This window comes from Lepeophtheirus salmonis, chromosome 4 (genome assembly GCF_016086655.4).
Source record: "Lepeophtheirus salmonis chromosome 4, UVic_Lsal_1.4, whole genome shotgun sequence".
NCBI lineage: Eukaryota > Metazoa > Arthropoda > Copepoda > Siphonostomatoida > Caligidae > Lepeophtheirus > Lepeophtheirus salmonis.
The window spans coordinates 26972229-26997443 of NC_052134.2; the positions used below are offsets into that span (position 1 = coordinate 26972229).

General features: G+C 30.2%; 1 protein-coding gene across 1 annotated transcript; it reads right to left on the minus strand.

Moving 5' to 3' along the window:
• Window positions 1–19879: 19879 nt before the first annotated feature.
• Rab5 (RAS oncogene family member Rab5) lies at window positions 19880–23102 on the minus strand. The gene is made up of 3 exons (XM_040711036.2): window positions 22122–23102; window positions 20670–20794; window positions 19880–20439 (listed from the first exon to the last, which is right to left on the minus strand). The coding sequence occupies exons 1-3, from the start codon at window positions 22269–22271 to the stop codon at window positions 20064–20066; spliced, it is 651 nt and encodes a 216-aa protein (XP_040566970.1). The 5' UTR covers window positions 22272–23102; the 3' UTR covers window positions 19880–20063.
• Between the last annotated feature and the right edge of the window lie 2113 nt (window positions 23103–25215).

A 25215-nucleotide genomic window follows, 5' to 3' on the forward strand; every position in this document is an offset into this window, starting at 1 on the left:
CGAAGTCCAAATATTGATTCATACCAAATAAGTATCAAGTCAGATATATAAATCCTTTTAATGTAAACAATTTTGTTTAAGATCAAAAGAAAATCTATGATTAATTTATTGGTATTATAATATTCTTCTTTAATCAAAACTAGATTTGACATTTCAATAGTTTGTTTGTTTTTTGTTATTATTTTTTTTTTTTGTCAGCAAAAAAGATAATCACAATTGTTATTAATAATTATTGTTTTAATAGAAAAAAACAAGTTTTTTCCAATGAATACCCTTGGGGCCAAAAAATTGTAATAGTTTTTAAATATTAAGAGAAATATTTTTTTTAAAAGTGTTAATCAATTAAAGACATACAAGGTATAAAGATAAAATTGTGCCATTTTTCATAAAAATTTAAGTTGTCACTGAGGCCACATTTTTTGGGGATATTTACTTAAAAATTGGGTTGAACAGTACATTCAATATTAAAAAAGAGCTCATTTGGTGCATCCGCCTCGATTATAAATCACACCCTGTATCCGGACCTGTAAGGAGGAGCAAGCGTTGGTATGTTGGTCATTGTCTTCTTGATAGAGGCCATCAGAAAGTCCTTGGTGGCGTGAGAGGTTCGATTTATTTTAGATTCAACGTAGCCCCAGGCAAAATAATCCATTAGATTAAGATATGAACTACTGGGGGGCCCATATTTCCTTCCCAATAAAGTCATTGAATTGCTTACTTAGCCTGTCTGAACGGTCTGAGACATGACAAGTTGCTGAATCTTGTTGCACGGCCAGAATGGTGACCTACCAATTTGAAATCTCCATGTTGTTGAGGACATAAATTATTGTCACGGTGTGACGCTGTTCCTCCTCTGTAATTTCAGACCAGACCAGCTGTCACCATGAACCCCATAGCTTCACTAAAGTTTGTTGATACAACATCGTTTCTGCCATGAAAAAAAGAGACACCATCAAGTAGCTGCAACATAACAAAATTGCGGGTGCATGCATCCACGATTTGATCTGAACTATTTTATTTTAGAGAAGACTGTTTTTTTTTTTAAATATTTGTTTGACATATGACGCTAAACGTAAGTACTGATTCAAGTATCCCAGTACCCCTATATTACTAATATACCGATCAACACTAATAGGCATCAATTTCAATAACTTCATTCTTATAAATATTTATTTCAAAAACAACATAGTGGGTATACAAAGAATATCTTTGTTATAATAATGATTTTTGGAGTTATTATAGAAAACAATTAGACAAATAATAATAGTAAATTAATTTTTAAGAATAACCTTCCCAGGATTGAAAAAATATATGCCTTATATCACTTTTTTTAATTAAAGTTTTGTTGCGTCTTGACGAGGTAGAGACACAAATTTATTTATAAGGTGGAGAGATCCAGGATGACCGAGAGACAAATGAGAAGAAGAAATGGCGTGGAGGAATAAGACTACACTGTTTATAAGATCATATGTATTCTTTATACGACGAAATCCTACTCGTAATTTATTTACAAAATAAGAGACTATTTATAATACGTAAAACACAGTACTTTAATACACTAAAGAACATACAAGAAAATAAGAACAAGAAAGTAAATATGAAATACATAACAAATTTCAATTTTCTTACAGTTTTACAAAATAAATATGAAATATACATTATTCCAAAATTCTACTTGATGATTTCATACGAAACCAATTATTTGAACAACTGGTTTCATTACGTAGGTACTTTGACAGAAAGAAATACATAAGAAACATGTTTTTCCTCATAATTTGTTTTTGAGTGAGCCAAGTATTTTTCTAGCACCTTGACACGTAATAATGAAACCAACATTGCTAACCTTTTCAACCGCAATTTATGTAATAGAAACAACATAAAGTATTGGATATTTACACAATGAAAAAACTTATCATTAATTTATTGAGAAATGAAAGTACATATATGGTGTTATGATTATGATTGCTATTCAATATACTCGTACATTTCATTCTAGTAGAACTTGACTCATTAAACATAGTCGGTAATTATTTTTTTCCGTATCATATAGGGTTTTGGAGCATATATGTATATTATGTATATGTATTTTTATTACAATGATTCCATTGTTGCTCACTTAGAAAAACGGTGCGCAGGACCTCGGATAGAAACGTTTGAAACTGGTTTACACTCCCACTTCTTACGAATATTAAAAATATTAAAATCACTTCTGATTGTGAGTAAAAATAGATTTGTAGCTTTTAAGTAGAAACTAATATGTGTGTATATATGTTGTGTACATGATGAGGTTTTGAACAAGATTCAACTTTCAAACAAATTGTACAAGTTTCAATTTCTTTCTTTTACAATGAATTATATAATTACATCAATGCCCCTTCTAAATATCAACTATTAATTAATTCTATAATCTCATTTCCATCTTTCAAAATTACATATTTATTATGTATATTGGGTAGCTGGATTGAAGACTCTCACATTAGGTTGGAGCTTGTTTTTTTTTTTAAATGAAGCTCACCCTCCACTCAGAGGAAAGAGATCCAAAGATCTTTGATGTTGATGATAAATCAAGAAGTGGACGCCCAAGGTCCGCTCAGAACCTGAATAACATCCGGAAAGTTAAATTGAAAATCATAAGGAAATCCCAACAGATCAATGGCAAATATGGGTAAGAAGATCAACATGTCAAGGACTTCGATGAATCAATCATCTATAAGGACTTAAGGATAGTTTTTTCTGAAGTTTCGTTACAGCTAGAATCTCACGGAAGATGAACGGATGAGACAGATTCAAAGAAGTAAAACGTTATTTGAGCTTTTTACGCGGAGAGGAAATATTGTCATTTCGGATGAGAAGAAATGGGACCTGGATAAAAAATTCAACCGTCAAAATGACAAAATCTTGCTCACATAATCAAAAATGTATCTGTAGACCAAAGAACAATTGCGAAATGAGTTAATAGTCGATCCCTTTTGGTTTGGGCAGGGATTTCAAGTAAAGGAGATAAGATTCCTTCGGTTTTTATTCCGGTGGGCCTCCGTATGAAAACTGGTGACATTTCATATGTTTTGGAGCCTGCGGTCCTTCCGTAGCTTAAAGTCAATTTAGAGTCTTCCATGAGTTTAAAATGCCGTGAATAATGTATATATATGTAGCTCGAAACAAATAATATGAATCAAAACACATACTGTTACCTTTTATTACATAGGAAGTTTGGTGTAATATTTTGGAGTCCGTTCCATTTTAATATTAGCAGGAATTTAGTTATCTCATCTTGAGAAAAAAAATCAGTAAAGTATTAGGGCTTAACTTTCTAGTTCATGTCAAATCGTGTGTTGGAATTAGTGCTGTAAAAAATCAGAAAGATAAATATATTTGGATATGTTAATCAACTTATTTTCAAAATATATTATCACATATTCTAAACAAATTTTTCCGCCTTCTTCGTGACCCTGGTTGTCCCCTGGAGCAGTGATATTGGGATGTCATATTTTCCACAGATATGGTAAATCCCTTTAAGACTTTTTGAAAAATGGGACGAAAAGTCCCGGAATTAACACATAGATGAAGCTGTTTATTTCATTCACCTCATTTTCAGTTTTGTTCTTTAGCTTGTGAGTTATTTATGCTAAGTGTGACGCAGCTTTTGTTATTTCAAAACAATGGATCAAAACCTTTTTGTGTTTAAAACTACTCTACACAAAGTGAATAAAATAAAAATCATTTTATAGAACCCTATTTTGAACGAGAAAAAAAAAACGTGTTTTCTTTGTTAAGCCCGAGACTTTACAGACCTTGCGTTACTATCGAGTGAATGATTGTATGCAAAAGGTAATCAAATTAAATAATTGTATGATTTTAGGACTATAAAGTCGTTACTCATAAATTAGGTTCCCACTATTTTCTATACATGTTGTTTAAATACCTGTTTAAAATTATCCAGATTTCTGTTATCGTCCCTGTACTTATAATTTTAAAGAATTTCTAAGGGGTCACAAGACTAGAAAATTGATGGGAAACATTGGAAAACAAATCCTAAAAATATTTGAAATTCAAACATCCAAATAACTTTTTAAATAAATACATTTAATCAAAACTTACTTAGCTATAACAAGTTGATGTAAACTTTTTAAAATAAATTATATGAAGAAAAAATAAACCCACTGGAACATAAGTGTTGAAAATGCATTTTCAACACTTGGGAATATATAGAGTATCTGCTTACATTATTCCTTCATTTTCTTTAAAGTTTTCTTAGATGAAGTTGAGATTTTCTATGTACAAAAAATCCAAATGTCAAAATATAAAAAAAATGTTTTATTTCTTCATTTTGTTGAACATAACTTTAAATTGATGTATATTGTACAATGTCCATATAAGTAAAAAATAGTGGATGAGAAAATTTAGTGGACAAAATTAAATTAAATTTCATACTACAATATATATTGAAGATTAATTTTGGAGTAAGGCAACCGACAATTCTCCTACCAGGTGCGGTTAAAAAATATTTAAACTTTCAATCTAGAACTTTAACAAAATGAATTTCAGCATCCAGTTGTAAAAGCATATGTCAATAAGATGAAAATAATCAATATGATGTCATGGCTACCCTAATCATCGATGTATCCCCACCTTGGTAGCAATGATGGCTTCCAGGCGGCCACGGAAGGCCTTGCACCAATTGCAGATGTAGTCCTCGGACATGGCATACCAGTGCTGGTTGACGGTGTGTTGAGGTTGGGTGACGGACGGTACAGGCCTTGGACTCAACAGGCACTCAAAAATGTACAACAGTTTTTGATTGAGTAGCACATACTTCTTTATTAATATGCAGAAATGGGCAGCAATTGCATTTGTCTTTTTGCATTGTTTGAGCACCACATTCAACCTGGTCGGTCTCTCACTTGAAAGTTACGAAACTTTGGCCTTACATATCATAGAGATTTTATGGTTGTTTACATGTAACCATTAGTGGAAATTGGAAGATTTGTTTCATTTTAGGATCCCTCACTAATGTATTCCAGTGTTTCTTAATAATATGGGAAACACTTGGTAATATATATTATTATTAAAATATATCTTCTAAAAAATTATTTGAGTAAATATAAAATAAATACAAACAACATCGGGGAAAAACAAAATCAATATATTTCTAAATTCAAAGGGTTATTTATTATTTTCAAGTAAAGCACAAGTAAATATTATCTATTTTTTATTTTTAGTCCTTTTTCAGATGGTTGATCTTATCATTGTTTCTTATATTCTTGAGTTTGTTTCTCATTGAATAATTTTGTGTGTTGAAACATTATAATTACAAACTTTTTACTAGTATATATGTACAAAGGAAGATTATAAAATCATTTTTGAGGTTGTTGTTTTTTTTCCGAAATTCAAATTTTGTATTGTTCATTTTGTGAATATTTCATACTATAAAATTTTTTGATGATTAATTATTTTATTTATTGACTAATATACTAATTTTGTTTCGCATTATGGAGGTCTACAGAGCGAGGACTCAAAACTAGCCGTATCATTTAATTACGATTTTCTCCCTTTTATGTTTAATTTTGACACTTTTTTTTAAGAGCCATATGACAGTTGAAACTCAAATAAGCAGATTTCGTTTATATTCCCTGTCTCTATGTGTAAAAATGTCGGAGCAACAATAAAATCGCAACAATATTGCGATCTTCTCTCCTTTATGTCAGTGTCAGTTCTGAAAAGGCTCTGGAGACTGTTGGCAACTCCATCCAGACTGCCCAAAACATCAGGAAGGAAGTCCATTACAGCCCTGTACAGCCCAGAAGAACCAAAACTTCTGGAGCATCAATTTGGGTGACTTCTGTCCTGTGTTCATGTGGGACTCCTCTAGCCCGACCTTTATCCCTGGGCTTTACAATATCTGCTGCACCTCTCATGCCATTTCGTTTGGAGAAGGAGATATTGAATAAATAATATAGCTAAAGATAGTAATTAAACACATCAAAAATTGCTTTGATAAATTTTTTCTTGCTTCCGAGAAAATTACATTTTTTGTACTTTAGTCATGTTACTTCAATTTTGTGTCCTCACTCTGCATACAATAAAAAGTAAATTGCCAAATACAAATAAGTTAAGGATTTTTAGGACAAAAATCTGTACATCAAAACCCTTCAGCAGCATTAATATTCATTCCTGCTTGATTTTTTTCAAGAGTGTCTTCTTCGGTACAGTTTTTTGAGCACAAATTCTTTTCAGCTCCCTTTTCTCCGCCTGGCTCTTTTCAACACGATCAAAATTTCCCTAATTTCTCTTAATTTTTAGACATAAATGAATACATTAATAAAATTTTGATTAACTTAGCCTTATTCATTTTAATATACATCATTTCCAAAATCTAGTTCAAATATTTTGTTCCAATTAATTATTGATCGTTTCGATTTTTTAAAATATAATTTTCGTTGAAAAACCCCCATTGCGTTGCTTTGGGGTAATGGGACACATACGTGGATGAAGGGAATAAATAGAATGTTCTTTATCTGAAGACTCCGTACTTATGGTTCAACATGTCGACATTTATTGTTGCTACTGGTTATTTAAGACCATTAATGTTATTGTCTCAAAATAGTGATAATATTATCTTCTATTATAAAATTATTTTTTAGTTAAGGTAATTCCAATATGGATAAAATGTGTATGCTTTCATTAATTTTTCCAATTCTATCAATTAATGATAGTTGCAAAGTCTGTAAATTTAAAGCATACAACTACAAATATATTTAGAGAGTTCAAAAAGCCTACATATTTCCCCGTTTTTTAATCTGTTTAATTCATTTAAAGGGCAAACAATCAATCTTTATTTTATTTTTTAGAAAATTGTATTTAGATTATAGAAAGTTTTATTCCACACCAATACTGATTTGATTTTTCAGTTTTGTGTGTCAAAAAGAACTCGATAAACTTTTTATGTATTATAAGAACTGGGATGGATCGGTCCTACAACTAATTTCCTAATCGGTCTTTTGTAGTTTTTTTAGACGGATCCAACACCAAGTATTAGGCATGTATTAATTTAGATAAATCCCATAATTTACCCATATATATTTCTACTAACTTTTAATTTTTTTTTTACATAACATATTTTTCTATTACATAGAATTTTAAAAATGAGTTTACTATAGTATCAAATTATTATTTTAAACACAAGCATGTTTATAATAACTTTCATTAATATTAAGACACAGTTCAAGACCCAGGTTTTTTTTAAGGGGGGTTTAGTCGCACATGAAAAAAATGTATATTACAAAAGTAAAACATGATTTTTTATTTCTTAAAATTTATTTTAAAACTAAAAAAATGCCTGGGACAGGATCAAAACCAACTATTTTTGTAGAATTTACTAAAAGATAAGTCTGAACTGAAGTTGGAGCAAAGTAGTACGAATTATAACTGAGACCGTTTTAAGATTTCCAAACCCAAAACTATTTTTAGTGCACGCACATGTTTATCGCATCCCTTTATTAAACGACCAGAGATTAGATGAAACTATAGCTCGTATATACAGCTAGCCTCAGTTAACATAGAAACTTCTTTTTTTCTTGAATGAATATAATGAAAAGATTGTATATGTAAATATATTTTTTATTCAAACATGAGGGGAATTTTAAGAAAGCAGAAATTCCAAAAAAGTTCCAAATAGACCTGGATTTTTTGCTTCATTTTCTAATCAGGTCTATTTTATCTTTTCCAAGACATTTTGTAACACTTCCGTTAAAAAAAACTTGTATTCAAAATAGAGAAAAGAAATAGATGAAAAAAAAGGTTAGCTGGTTGATTTAGAAAAATAAAATAACATGTGAAGAAATTTGTCTTTGTCCTTAAGGTAATATTTTATAATATGTAGATATTCTGTAGCCGTAGACATATATGAACATTTTTATATCATAACTCATATTTTCCTCCGATATCCCCATTTGTTTTTGTATATACCTAAGAAACTTGGGACAAGAGAAAGATAAGAAAGTATTGCTATGAGGGGAGGAATAGAAATTTAGAAATGAACATTATACCTAAAATAAGAAAATTTCTCTAAAAATTATAATATGTATATAAATCAATTTTTGTATACATAAATTATAATATGCCTTCTTTTTTTGTTCACAGATTGGAACAAAATGGACAATAAGGTTTATAAAAAGAGTTGATGATGACCCAGAAAAGGTTTGTAGCTTTTGAGCCTTTGCTTTGATAATATATTTATTTCACTTACAAAGTACTTCGAACTTTATGATAAATTAACATTTTCTTAATAGTACAGCTGTTAGATATGAAAATATAAATAAATATGCACTAAAATGTCCCACGTTTGGAGTGAAGTTTTTTTTATTATTATTGAGTTATATTTTTTTCTACTGGCTTCTATTTTTCGCATCCTATTGACCAGTGATCCTAATTGGGAGAAAGAAACCAAAAATCAACATGGTATCCCTGACAATGTTGATCAATGCCATAAAGGAGAGTAGTTATGCTGATATGACGTTTCATTAGATCAAATTGTGTATAAAGTGATTATTCTGCAAAAACGTTTATTCATATGGTAGTCTACTTTTAGTTACAATGTAACTTTGATTGACTGCATCCAAGTCATTTATGAATATGTTCAATTATTTTCTTTAGTTAGGAATAAACATTATTTTGTAAATACTAGATATATTTTTCACAAAGAAAAGAGATCAAAAGAGTGAAGAAATAAGTAATATAATAATCAGATATTATGTGTAATAATCATGAAATGATCATGTGAAACACAAACTAATAATAAGATCTTAATTTTTCATTTATCCTGTATATGATAAATATAGAACTCAATATAATGATCTTGCTAACATAATTGAATATGATGTTTTAAGTAAGTCTTGTGATTTTGACTATTATTTCTTTAGTGATATATATTTTTGCAAATATTTAAATGTTACTCAGGATATAAAATTTTCTAAAGCATCCCTATATTCATATTGCTTGAACAGTTTGTAACACAGACCAATAATAGTTCTACAACTGATAACAATAAGAATTTTGATAACTCGCATGACTACAATCACAATAATGCGAGTGCATTTCTCAGTCGAAGTAAAGTTGAAGGAATCAATAAAATACAAAAATAAAATAACAGATAACTTATAAATAGGGAATAAAATTTTGAGGAATATCTTGTATGATTTAATTTATTTGTCCAACCAAATGGTATTATTATTTTGTTATATTTTAACTATAATATTCAATAAAACACATAATATTAGCTATTATGGAAAACATTTAGTTATTATCTATAATTACTTTATTAGTGAAGAGATACTAGATATTTTCTAGATTAATATTTCAATAGGGTGAAAAGCTGCTTAGAAAAAGATTCCCAACTCGATATGTTTAGGAATTGGAAACACCTTCAGATATTCCAATTAAAGTATGTGTAAGCTAATAGGTTACTTATATTTTTTTAAACGCATAATCACTTAAAAGTTCTTAATAACAACTTATATGTAATAACATAACATAATATACTTTGCAAACTAAACGTTCGAGAAAAGATATTATCTTTAAGAGTATATAATTATGTTTCACTTTTTTCCAATGACAAAATAGACTCATAAGTAATAAAGAAATCAAGGATGAGCTTGAATGGTGCAGGTTTATTCATATAGATCGCATATCACAAACTCCATCCTATAAATGAAATTATATCAATGTGATTGATCAGGACACTGAAGGACTTCTTATTAATGATTTTTTTCTTAGAGTAGGAGACGAATCAGAGTTGACTTAAGGAGGAATTGACTCAATAATTTCTTTGAAGGAGCTGTGAATAGAGGATGATAAATATGTGCATATTCCTCACTAGGTCTTTCAGTCGATTATTCTGTCTTTTTATGAAACTTCTTAGTTCTTATAGAAGTATAAGATGATTCTTTACAAGATCTGGAGGAATTGATGTATTCTTGAGTATAGAGGCGATGATTCGTAAGATCAGAAGTCACTATCAAAGATCTTGATGTGAAGGGACAATGAACGATCCCTCCATTAAAAGAAACGAGATTCCTGGGACAGAACATGAAGTTAAAGCAAGGATCAGAAGGTATATGACTAAGATATCCAAAAAGAATAGTATTATTGTTAGGAGTGCAAATGATGGGTGAGTGGAAGTCCAGTATAAACGAATGCTTCGTAGGAAAAATCAATCTTACATCTAACTTCCTTTCTTTATTTTTTCTTTCAATGTTAGGGATACAACGGCAATTTTGATAAATTCAAACGGATTATATTGACATTTTCCAGTCAGAATTGGAACAAAATATGCAATATTTTGACAAGATTTTTTGAAATTAAGTAACGTGAAATAGATATAACTATAGTTTAGGTTATTAATATTGTATTAATGTATTCATTTAGGCATGAAAATCAACATAAATATGGAAAATTTAGATGGCGCTGAAAAGAACGATGCGGAAAAGAAGCATGCTAAAAAGAGGCTATGCTGTAAAATGAACCCTGCTGAAAAGAATCACGCTGAAATGTATGACCGTCGATAAAAACATTCCAGCATTATAAAAATAAAATATTTATTAAGTTATGTATCTTGAATACAGTTCATACAAAATGTGTCTAATCATATAAAAATAGAATAAAATGAAAAATTATATTTGGAAGCTAATATTTTTATAAATTGCTTTATACTATTGCTAAAACAAAAAACTAAACCATATATCACAGCTTAAAAAGATTTGGTTAGTTACAAAAAAAAAAAAAAAAAAAACACTTATAGAAGTCATATTAAAATTTAGTTTTTTGATGCAAAGTTCGTTCAAAACTTGCAATTTTCGATACCAATTTTGTACAAAAGTTACAAGTTTATTTGCTGCTGTGATATAAATTCTAATATTGATTATTTTGATGAGGGGGGAATCGAAACATGAAAACTCAAATATAATATACTCTTTATCATTATATTTATCATATTTATTTGCATTAAAATTATATGTATATACAATAGAGTTTGTGCGTATCTTTTATGGGTTACAACGTTGGCTTAGGAGGGTAAATCTTTGCATGGGTTCCTCTAATGAACTTGGTCAGGTTAAGGCGGGGAATATTATCATTTTTTTTTTTTTTTTTTTTTTTGGGGGTTCATATGAAGAGGGCTTATTCAATACCCCAATCACAAGAATTGTTTTTTAGAACTTAACATAGGGGGTTGAATTATGTATTAAAAAGTGTCTGCTATCTAAAAAAAAAACTATGTGAATAGAGACGTTTTTAAAATTTATTCAAAATCAAAAAAGTTATGGGCGAAAAAAGAAATTGGTGAAAATTGCATGGATTTCAAATTACAACAAAACAGTTTTTTTAAATTTTTTTTGCGAATTTGATTTTGGTAATTTTTTAACAAAAATAAAATATAGACCAATTTTGTCATTATTAAATGTTGGTATATTATTTGAAGTTTATAATACATTTTAAACAAAATTCATAATACTATTTTTAATTAATTAGTAATATATTTCATTTCATATACAACCTCTATATTATAATGCCTGTAAGAATACCCTAACCCTCACTCAATGTGATTTATCACTCCATCCTTGGCACGAGCAACGACAGGTAACCTATTGCTAGTAAATATTTTAACTATATCGTATATCTCTACTCAACCCTTCCTCTAGAAATAAAATAAAAGTAGGCCTTGGACCATTTGACAGTTAGCCTATTTGTTATAAGGTTATTCTTTATTCATTAGTATTTTAACAACATCTAATTAGAGTCTGAAATACTGGTAAAAGGAAAATAAGCAACTTTTGGAACAGACGTTTCAACTTTGAAGTCAAATAATATATGTCAAAGTCATGCATCAAAAATCATATATTTATTTCATTTTAAAGTAAAATTAGCTTTAATTGTTAGTGACTTGAAGAAGAAGAAAAAATAAGACTTCCTAAAAAACTAATTTACAGAGGAAGTGACCAGAAAGTATATAATATTTATGGGGCATGGGCAAAATAAAAAATATATGTGATGAGCACTGTGACCTGTGACGATGATAAATCAAAAATTAAGGCAGTCTTTTTATCAAACTACAAGCTACAGAGAAGATTTTTCATAGCGACCTCTATAAATATATGTGAATAACATATACCTATATGTTATATTGATAATATATAATTGAAAGAATTGTGTTATTTTGCCGCTAGACGTTGCAACTTTCTGCCGATTAGTTTACAAACTATATACTCGTATAAGTAAACACCTTTCATGTCACATTAGAAGTGCTACGTGATGCAAGACTTTTTTTCCTTTGGAAGTTTTGTCGTTTACAAACAAAGAAATACTAACTATACAAACAAAGAATAAGTATATTATAAGTACATTTTGTATATTAAGGTCTTTATAGCTATCTGTATGTACCTAGAACATGTCAAGCAAATTTTATTATCGTATGACAGTGAAATAAAATAGGTACCAAAGTGAATACTCTACATCGTAACTTTAGTACATAATTTTCTATAACTTTTAATTGAGTATCTTCTAGTATGTTAACTTTGCTAGTATTTTCAATTAATATAATTGCAATGATAATTTAAACATTACTCTTAAAAAATTTCATAATAATATCATTACAATCTTTTTTAAATCAAGAACGTTAATGATTATTCTATGACATTGAAGCTTGGTCTCATGATTCGAACTAGAGCAGCACTTTCTTCATATTAACTACTACTGGGCAAGACAAGTAGATATTGACAAAAAACGCAACCACTCATAGTCTATGACATCACTATTGCTATAATTTTCAATTTAATGTATGGTGCCGACTGTTGGGCAAAAAAAACAGAATTTGACAAAACACGCAACTACTCATCTACTATAACGTCAATATTAAAAGCGTGGGTGGAAGTCAAACATCAGTTGTACACGTGTTATAGTATAGTCTTGTATTTCTATTAAACTTGGATCTTCTTAAGTGTTTTAGAAGCCAAGGAAATGCAATCAGATCGTGACCAACGAATTTTGGTCCGTGCACTTTGGGACTTTTTGAGTGCGAAACCGCCAAAATAACAAGTATGTGTCCCTTAGGGAGGCTGAGGAGTCTCTACGGACTCTTACTACCACAAAACACCCTACATCTGTCATGTCCTTAGGCTTTGTGGCCTCAAATGACAAGGCCATTCTCTTCACCTGGTTCCCGATCGGGTACAGGCTCACAGGGGCAGACTATGTGGAGGCCTTGGAGGAGAAGTTGTTACCATGGGTCCAAATCAACTACCCGGACATGTAATTGGTGTTCTAGCGTGATGTTGCTCCTGCACACACGTCCAAAAAGGCCCAGAAGTGGTTGGAGAGCCACTTGCCTTTCTGGCCAAAGAAAATGTGGTGCCCCTACTCATCAGATGCCAACCTATTGGACTTCACTTTTTGGGTACATTTTGAGTCCATGGCATGCAACGTCCGTCACCAAACTATAAACAACCTCAAGGACACTGTCAACTAGTACTAGTATGCCATGTCCGAGGACTCCATCTGCAAATGGTGCAAGGCCTTCCGTGGCCGCCTGGAAGGCATCATTGCTACCAAGGTGGGGATACATCGATGATTAGGGTAGCCATGACATCATATTGATTATTTTCATGTTATTGACATATGCTTTTACAACTGGATGCTAAAATACATCTTGATAAATTTCTAGATTGAAAGTGTAAAGATTCTTTGCTGGACCCGGTACATATTTAGTTGTAAATCTTAAGCAGTAAAATTAAGTGTGCGAGTTTTTCGGTTATTAACACCTTGAATAATATTCTTTTTTCATTATTATTTCATTCAGGTGGAGATAAGATCTAAGTATTGAATAACTACGTGTGAGCGTGCTCATAAAAACGGGAGAGTAATATTCAAGATTTGTTGGGGTGATATCTTCTTTATTATTAAAGTAAGGTGCGTCTGTTTGTCGACACCTGATAACTCCAGCCAAAAATTAAATATCTGAACTTTAATTTTTGAAATTTTTTTCCAAAGAAATTTAATTGACGGGTACTAGTGATACTTATCATCGTCTTCAAATAGGTGATCTTTAAACTGCTTTAGTATTATATACCAGAACAAACTACAAGGTATATAAATGGATAGTAATGGTCCCTTAAAGCAATTTTTAGAAAAAGGTATTATAAGAAATACAGTCAAACCTGTATTACGCGACCAGGCAAGATTAACTGAACAAGTAACCGCATATTGCGGATTACCTCTCAACCAGGTTTATTATATTGAAACGATTCAAAAGTTGAAAACAGTGGGCAAAAGAATCAAATTTCTGTATGGGCAGTAATGGCCAATGGGATAACATTCATTTTCAGACAGAGAGGAAAGGAAAGACAGAAATGTGACATAAAAAAAGCACCAATAAATGTGCACATGCATACATATTTTATTATTTTAATATAGATTTGCTATCATGTTTATATAATTTTATAGAAATTAAAAACTACTAAGTGATTTCTTACCCAAAGCAACGGGACCAAAATGTAGTACTATTTCAAAGGTCCTTGATGGTGATGTTATACAAAGTCGAATCTATAATGAAATGACAACTTTTGTTTGATACTATATTTCTTCTAGACATTGAAAGCTTAATATAAATCAACTAGAACCAATCAATAATTCTAAATAATTCCCACAGTTCAATATTTTATGAAATTGTTAACATTGAGCAGTTTACTTCAAATGCTAAATATGGTTTTTTTAAGAGGAAAGTATAGACAAAATAAGTCATAATTCATAGTATTACACTATGGAAGGGTATTTCTAACCTTATTACGACTATTTACACCTTCACTCATAACTAATCTGGATTACATCTGGGCAATGAATTTATGTAAAGCTACATCAATCCTAAAAAAACATCTGAACTATGCATTAATAATCTTAAAATGCTTATTATGATATTTTTATGGAAGTTTGATACATTTTGCAATATTGAATCATTTTTTTAAGATTTTTTTTTTTTTTTTGATTTAATCTCTTACTTCATAAACAGATCCATTTAGAATAAAGAATGTCCTAAAAAAGTCATTTGAAAATAGTCAAATAAGAAATAAAGGAACGAGTATGCTATACGATAAAGATGGAATGGTTAAAAAAAATCTTATGGTTATTCACCAAGAAATGACGGACTTCTCTATCAAGATCTGTATCAATGTGAAGACTGATGTAATGGGAAAGAGTTTAGCTGTTGCAAATACAGACGTTGTGTGGCAGATTTTGATGACGAAATAGTAAAAGATAAAACCTCATTATCTCCAAAGCTGTCAAATACTTTAAAGCTGTCATTAGAAGAGAGAACAACTATGAATGAAATTAAGTTGTACATTAGTTACTTCAATAAAAAAAATCCCCAGGCTTTGACGGATTTTCAATTGAACTTTATCACAAGTATTGCTCAATATTAGCCTATTGTTAGAGCAGGTTTACAGGGAAGCATTTTCAAAAGGGAGTTTTGATGATAACTGTAGAATGGGAAGTCTAATTTTAATCCCCAAAGACTCCAGACATATTGAAAATTTGAGACCGCTAACAATGTGAAACACTGCTTTCAAAATATACAGCGGAATATTAAATTAGAGGATCCAGAAAATATTACCCGCTATTATTAATAATTCACAAAAGGGGTTTATACGTGGATTATGCATGGGGGATATAACTCAAAAACTCACGGACTCGATATCGTCTGGGATAAAAAAAGGCAGTAAAATGTCAATCAACTTCAAAAAAGCATTTGACAGCATTTTTCATAAGTATGTCATCAAATGTTTAAAAACTCGTGGTTTTGGAGAAAAATTTATTAGAATGGTTGCTGTTGGAATGAGTAACCTACATACAAGATACATGGGTGGTAAAGGAGGCTGCCGTCAAGGAAATCCAATATCTCCCAGCCTTTTCATTGTGGCGGCCGACGATTTAATTAGAGAAATTGACAGCAATGAATATATCAAAAGTATCATTACAGGAAATTTAAAATTATGTTTAGAAGCAGTTGCTAATGATATGGCAAATTAAATCCATAAATCTACGGAAGTGACACTGAAAATACTTGAGTCTGTCGAAAATTAATCAGAACTGGAGATGAATTTCTTACCAACCTGTCCGGTAAAGAGTATGAAGAAAAGATTCAAGTAGTTCCAGGATTGAAAAATATTGGGGACCAGTATATCTATCAGGATGACAGTACGTCTAATTGTCGGAAAGAAATAGAGGAAACAATTAGAAAAAAATTAACCAGATATCCATACCTGATAGGGACGAACCTATCGGGCTGCAAACATGTATGAAATTATTTTGTTCTTCCCTAGACCGTTCTTTTGTTGAAAGTCAAACGATTCAATGGTGGGTTCGCTTACAAAATAGAAGAAATATGTCTCAAATTTCTTAGAATGGGAGGGAACGATAGAATGATAAACTGCAAGAGAATTAGTTGTCCGAGAAAGTATGAAGGATTAGTACAGCTTCCGCTAAAATACTTTTGGAAATCATTGGTATTTTCGTGAATGAGGAGTCTTTTTGACGGGAGCACCTTTTGGAAAGGCTAATGGAACATAACCTGAATAAAAAAAACGAAAGTTAAACTGATTCAATGAGAGGAAAAGGTCGTGATGTAATTATTGTAACGCTGAAGATGATAAATCTGTTCTGATACAATGATAAGCAATGTGATATCTTCCAAATTCCTCCCACTTATGAAAAGGCAAGAACCTGTGCAAAGAAATTGAAGGTTTATTTACTTTCCTGAACGTCCATGAAAGGAAAGCTAGAGTACGTTGGTTAGATCTTTAATAGTGAGATTATTAAAGATCTCAAATTCAAAAATTGGAAAGGCGAAGAATTATAAGAATATTAAGTTTCACAGACGTGAAACAGGTCCCAGAAACACATTTTTCAACTTGATAAAAAGGATTAAAAATCGTTCCGTTTGCTTTCCACAAATCGACAAACCGATCAAACTCAATATATTTTCACAGATTAATTGCAACAGAGACTCGATCAAAGAGGAAGAAACACTAACTCACAAAATCCTTAAAAGTCTATCGAATGGAAAATTTGACTATTTCGTTTATTTTTTTAAATATGGAATTGTAATTAACACGCTTATAACGGGAAGTATTTATGGAAAAAGCCTAAAACATGGACATTGTTTTTACTATAACGTCTGTTTAGAGACACTTGTTCATTTTTGTCAGAATGTGAAAGTACAAGAAATAAGATATATCTCATGGTTTTCTATACGTAGGGGGTTATTTTACATCCCAGACATTTTTTATACTCAAATAGGTCTCAATCAAGATAAAATTAACATTTTTAGTACCAAAAAATTCATCAATTTTTTATAAACTTAAAAGTAATTGAGCTTCAATACAAATAGAAGCCAGTTTCACACCAACGAATACAAACATAAACGACTATTATTTTAAGGATGTTTTATTTTTTGAGTATGGTCTTTATTTGGATGGTTTTTTTTTTTTTTTTTTTTTTTTTTTTTGAGTATGGTCTTTATTTTGATGATCCGTTCTCAATTTTTTGAGTGTGGTCTTTATCTTAATGTAGTTCTATATTCCACTGTATAGTGTTTTTTAAAAATTGTTTAGGATTGCCTGTTAGCAGGAAACGTAAATTGCTAGTGTAGTTGTACTTGTGTACAAAAAAATCAACTAGTCACCATAAAAATGAGAAAAAATTGACATGATATTAAACTATAGGTACTCTATTAATTTAAAATATTATAAGACTATTGTTTTAACTATAAAAAGGCTTCAATAATCACCCCATTCGCGAGTTTGTTCTTATTACTTTGGAAATAGACTGAAGACACCACACATTAAAGGCTGAAAAGTTATTTTAGGGGGGCGGGTTGACGCCGGATTTCTTATTCTTTTGTATCTAAAATGCTAATAATAGAAATACTAATACTAGTTGTTAGAAAATTAAGCTAAAATTAAATTTTCTCCTTCTCAAAAATTAGCACTCCTCCCTTTAGACAAGACGATAATTATTAACTATATATAACATTAACGATAAAAAAAATTGCAATTATGAGGGGGGTGATTATTTATTCTTCGGTATATAAATATGTATTTATATGTATGTTAATTTCAATGCCAATTATTGTATAACTATCCTCATATTAAATGAAAGAAATTATCTTTATAACCTAAACCACAGTTTTGACAAGTGTAAAAATAACTCATCAAGGAAATCAATCACTTTTGAATTTAAAAAATCCGAAGAAAAAAACGATTTTTCCGAATATGAGTAAACAGGATTTTTAATATCACTAACTATTCAGGGATAATCTTGAAATAATTAAGTACTTTGCTACCAATACTTAAACAAGTTCATATATTTAAAACATTAGGATCTCAGGCATGTCTATACATAAATAGTTCAATTGCCATATGTATAAACACGATATGAACGATTATTCTTTCAAGTTGAGTTGAGCGTGTACATAACAATATATATTGATAAAATCACATATTGCTATTATTTAAAAAAAAATGATAGCTGCATATTTTAAAAAGCAAGAAATTGGATGTATTTTTGTACAAATGTAATATTAGTTTGATATATGTTAATTATTAAATATTTTGACAAAAAATGATATTTTACAAATAATATAATGTAATTCAATGTTACAAACGAGTTCTTCAAATTTTATTTCTAATAAATTAATAATTATATCTGGTGCATGTAAACATTTATAACGTATTAATAGTTGTATGTCTCTATTTTATTGGATCCACCATGTTCAATGGTACGATTAAACGTTCAAAATGTTATAATTATACCCCTACCCCCCCAAAAAAAAGGTTAATAACCATCTAAGATAACTATATAAAAAAGAAAAATAAAGGAAATACTCCAAAACGGAAATACAATATATCTTATCTCCGGAAAATAGAATAAAATTGTAGTTTGACATTAGTTTTTCGCCCTAAACTCAATTTTTCTTTTGTATTATCTAAATATATATCTAATTCGCATTTGTAAATGAAGCGTTTGAAATGAAATATTAAGTAATATTTTAAGACGCACGTATACAATTGATCGATCTGAAGATTAAATTTTTTTTTTAGTCAATGTCTTGGGAACTATGTAGTAGAAAAAAAGACTTGATGGTGAATTAAAAAAGTATTGGAACTGAAGCGAGGATAGTAAATAATATATTGATCGTGTACTGTATAAAGATATAGAACATGCAAGTATGACTTCATTTATGCCTGTCATGACTTAAATGTTGAATTTAAATAATGATATATTATATCAAAACATATAGAACACAGTGGTTGGCAATATTTGTGTGCGCAAATTTGCTTAATCGGTAGTTAGTCTATGTTAAGGAATAAAATTTCATGAAAAGGAAGTTTAAATAAAAGCAGCAATACATTGGTAGTTATGGTTGTTTTAATACAAGTTCATCAATAACCATCCTTACATGAAATTAGTACAAATAAGATCTATCATATTAATTCGGAAACTCAATGGAAACACCAATTCTCTAACATATAGGACTTTATACATTGAATAATTCAATTAATATTTTTTATTTGTGAAAGGCTATCTACATATTTAACTGATTAATATTGCATGTTCGTCAGACAATTAATACATTAATGGAATCAGTAAAATATCGTCCTCCGTTGATAATATTTATATATTTATACTAAGGCCGGTTCATATAGCATCCAGCAAAGAAAATTCCGATAAATTATGACAGATCAGGCAATAGATATATTCCATAAAGCCCCAACTTAGAAACAAAAAAAAACATAACGTCAATAATTCTATAAATAATACTCTCAATTTCACAATATTAATGTTAAAAAAGATGTAGATTATATAACAAAAAATGCTATTTTTAATAGGACAATAGAGATATACATAATGATTAAATTATAAAATTAATGTGTACGACAAGAAAGGCTATTCTTTTTAATGACGGTATACGACCCAATTAAAAATAAAAACAAACATTCAAAGATAAATTAGGGACCTTTTCATAGAGACTTGCAACATGGCATGGAATTTCTTCCATCTGTACTTTGTCCATTGGTCAATCTTTGTCCTCCAGATTGGACATTACTGGAATCACCATCCTTGGGTAACTTTTTAGCAATTTCCAAAAATACGTCGTTGACATTCAAAGCGGTTTTAGCGGAAGTTTCCATAAAGAGTAATCCATTTTCTTCGGCATAGGTTTGAGCCTCTTCGTATATTACGAGTCGTTTCGTATTCAAATCAGCTTTGTTACCAGCTAGTGCGATTACTATGTTTGGACTGGCCTGTCGTTGAAGTTCTTTTACCCAGTTCTTAGCTCGAATAAATGAGTCTTGATTTGTCACATCGTATACGACTATTGCTGCCTGAGCTCCTCTAAAAAAAATGCATAAAATAATTCAAATATAAATTATGTCTTCATTTGAAATATAATGACTGTCTCGCTTACACATATAAATTTCACACTTAACAATCATATTCCCAAAAAAATAAAATAAAAATATGATAAGAGTATATTCATCAACTGCTCACTAACTCCCCTTTAAATTAAAGGTGAATTAATTAAATTCGTTTCTCAATATAAATCTTTGAAAATATAAACTAACCTATAATACATAGGGGCCAGTGAATGATAACGCTCTTGACCCGCTGTATCCCAAATTTCAAATTTAACAGTCGTGTCATCTAAACAAATGGTTTGCGTTAAAAATGCCGCTCCGATTGTAGATTCCTAAAATAAATAAAAAATGTTTTAATTTTAAGTAATATTAATTTAAATATAAGAGGACTAAAGATAAGTTATGTGTCTTAGATATAAGCTATACAAAACTACATGTTATTTATTTAACGAGACTTTAATTTTAGTACAAAAATTATGCCCACTTCAAGTGGATACATAAGAAAAATTAGAAAAATAGAGGTACAACATTGAAATTAAAATTGGAATGAAAATTGCACGAAATATGTATGTAGTTCATCATAAAAATAAAAATAAATCTTCACTATACTCATTAAAATAAAATATTTTTTTTTCTTAGTATATAATAAAATTTAAAAGAAATATTATGGAAGATGAAGTAAACCCTAATTTATATTTCATTATATGATATGAACAATCTAAACGTAGATAATTATTTATTCAAGAATAAAATATTAAAGGCCTTAAGTAGTAATTTTTCGCTAAGTTATAAAAAGAACTTGATTTAACTAAATAATTATCCAAAAATGACTTAATATCTTTTAAAAGATCTTAAGAGTCAATCAGCATTATGAAAATTAATAAAATTACTGAATACAATCACAAATAAGGTTTTAAACTCTTCCACATCAATCTTTTTACGGTAAGAACTCAATTAACAAAATAATAAGACTTAATTATTATACACAATTAACATTTTTATCAGAAATGAATTAGTATAACCATTTGTCATTGAATACTAATTGTAAATATATTGAGCTCTTTGCAAGTTTATGACGGCCTAGAGTCCACAAACAGCTATTAATAGGAATGTGAAAATCCTCTAAATCTTCGTGAGCATATATTTGTAAAAAAGTATATATTGGAAACCTACAAGTTATTAATGCTAGCATTCATTATTACTCTTTATTTTGCAAGTTCAAGCGTATTGGGGAGCAAGGAGCACTATTACGGGTTTGATAGTGATATTTGTGAGTAGACGTGTTGTCTACATGTAACATTGACCCTTTTCACATCCCTGGCTATTAAGAACATACAAGTTGTAAGCTCTGATTGAATCTTGAGGTGACTAAGCTCAATGGATAATGCACTGTGGAGAACTCATTGCATAGGTTGGATGCTCGGTCCCTCCTCCAAAGGCCATAGAGATTAAGTATATGAAATTTGAAGAACATTCCTAGGTATTGCAATACTATGGCATTGGACAAAGGAACAGAGTACGAGTTCAAACTCCACTTTCTCCAGAGGGAGTTCTTGTGGCGCCGTGACTCTACGATCATCGTAAGAGGGAGTGGGAAGTGAGGAGACGCAGTTATGGCACTAACACAAGAAAAGAACAACAAGTGAAATGGAATCAAACCTGGAATTCGTGGAATTGTCCTTTGACGAACCGTAGGACGAGTGAGGACTTCCCAACTGCAGATTCCCCCAGGAGGACTAATTTAAATTGACAGATGCGCCCTCCTCCGCTTGAGGCACCTCCGCCTCCAGGACGACCCGTTGATGACATCTTGATGAATTCACAAAATGAAAATGTGTAAAAAGGGGAAAAAGTTGTCAAAAGTCTGAATTGATTTAAGGAATGAAGAAGGAAGAATTGAGGAAAGAAAAAGAGAAGAATTAGAAGAAGAGAAAGAGAGAGAGAGAGAGAGCACCGAGCACTGCGTTACCTCAACCACACAGAAATATACGGGGTATTTCGTTGTTAGCTGTCGATTTTTCTACTCCTTTTCTCCTAATCAGTGTTCTGAACGTTGATTAGTTGAATTATAATAAACCATTTGTTAGCTGCGAACAATTCCCAACAATTATTGAATAATACTTCCACAGTTGGGAAGTATTGGCCAACTACCAACTGATTTTGGGCCTTTTTTCTGTTTCTTTTTGTTTGAAAGGTTGTGTGATACAATAAAGGTAACGACGTGAGAGAGAGAGAAAAGAAAAAGAAGAGAAGAGAAAAAATGAAAAGAAGAGAATGAAGACTCCCCCTTGAATTCAAAACCTACTCTTCCGATAACTTAGCTAGAGCTCAATTCTACTTTCCTCCTCCTTTTTTAGTCCAACTCTTTTACCTCCCTCTCCTTTTCGTTTTCTCACTATAAACTAGGAATTACTAATCATAATGATCCACTTCCAAAGGCTCCTTTCAATAAAATATATCCACAACAAGTCGCGAGTATATCCATATGGATTCATTATGAGTGCCGATGACTTTGAAGAATTCAATTCACACAGAGTCAATTAAGTCAATTACATGCATAGAAAGAAACAAGAGAAGGAGAATAAGAGAGAGGGACTTGCACAAAACCGAAGTTAAATTATAAAAGAGAGCTAGCTGATTTATTTATATTAAAACAATATATTTTATGATTGAGCGAAAAATGAGAAGGAATGGTATCGCCAATCCATAGAGAGGGCGCTTCTTCTAATTCTTCAACATAACGTCATCCATTCAACATGATGTTCATTAGACCGGTTTGAATTCCAACTTTTTCCAATTACAAATAGGGCAAAAAAGTTGCCTTGGAGAATGAAGATAAGGTGTACACAATTTCATCTTCAAGTGACACATTTTGTTTAAATATACAATTGTTAGATGTTAGTATAGTCTACATATAGTATTTCCTAAACTTTTTCATAAAATGATAGTTTATCCCGCAAAAAGGAAAAATTCCTATCATTTTTTTATGCCTCGCGTATAACGCGCACCTGTTATAATGAATTTCAATGAATAATTTAAATAGTAATTCATTAAAAAGTTAACTTCCTCACCATAACTCGTGAAATTTGAATAGAAAGATAGCAAAATAGATAATTTTGGTAAATATCTATATAATGACTTGCACCTAGTATGTAATAAATTTCATATAAATATGAATTTTTATCATCATATCTTCAAAAACCTAAAAAGTGGTTTCAACATTATTTTCTCCATATACGCTTTCCAATGATTTTGTAACTAATTTTATTATACGCTCTACCGCCTGGGTGTGGATGGTATATCACAAATGTTTTCATATATTCCTTTTGATATAATTATTCTTGTATATATTTGTTTGTCATGTGCATTATCATTGGCGGTTCTGTAACATTTTCTTCCCATTAATATTAGGGGAGTTATTAAAAAAGTTAGAATTGATGGGCTTGTATTGTACAATTTTGAACTTGTGCAAGCTATTCCCCTATTTTCTCCACTTAGACCTATGGGTCCTGAAGTTTCTAACGAGGTGCCTTAGCAGGAGCTCATTTTGATGTAAAAGACATATCCCCCAATGAAGAGGCCTTTCAATAGTTTTTCCCAGGCAAGAAATAATCCCATTTTTGAACCTAGTGTTGGTCACAGTTCCACCACACGAGACTGCCTGTAAGTCTTTAAAATTTACATCTTCATTGTTCATACTTATTTTATTAATTTATGATCGAATAACTATGTCTTCCTATCAATGAATAAAAACCACTTAAAATATTTGACTCAACATGCATTTGAATATCAAAACAATTATCTCAACCTATTTTTTAATTAGAAAGTAATTATCATTTCCTTATGAGCAGATTTTTTAATGCAGATTCTGGAATAGTGATTTTGCGTACGATGAGAAAAGTTGGGGGTATGGAGAATCAATATAGGTGTAAGAAAATTGTTCAATATTTTAATGACACATATTTAATAATGTCCATTTATGGATAATCATATTTATGAAATTATTACTCGAGAGGGTTATAAACGTACATAAAATATACTCCAATAGTTTCATTGATTCTAAAGATATCAAAATTAATAATGACTCATTCTAACGTACCTATGAACCTAGATTTTCAGCTGAGTTTTACCAAGCAAAGTGACAAAAGAAGTAAAAAGGTATCTTAAAAAGTGCACCAAGTTTTTTTTAAAGTAAATCGCCTACCGATTACTCTTCAGCTAGAGATCAATGACATTTTTAACTAAAACATTACTAAATATTTAAAAAAAAAACGTACATTGAACGTTTCAAGCATTAAAGGATAATAATTGGATTCATCTGATATTTTTTTAAATGCATAAATTAGTTGAATGTAGTACATATTGTGCAGTAGTTCTCAATATTTTTACATTGCCTACTACTTGCTTAAAGTTTAACTATTTATGAATTACTTGATTGTAGTCCATGCATTATTCCGTTATTAAAACTATTTTTGTTATTTAAAATTTTAAATAAGTTTTTTATTTTTTTATAAAAGGAATATCTTATTGAAAGATCATCTTTTTTAGAAAGCGTATACTTGATATTTTTATAAAAACCATAAATAAACATATTTTCTTTGCAAAAATTTGTATTTAAGGGTTAAAATATATATATATATAAGATTATTTACACCCCCGTGACTTACCCAAGTATATTTTGTTTAGTAACGGACTATGGGAACATTATTCGTCTTGAATAGAATCATATCATTTCGTCTTACATTTCTATAAA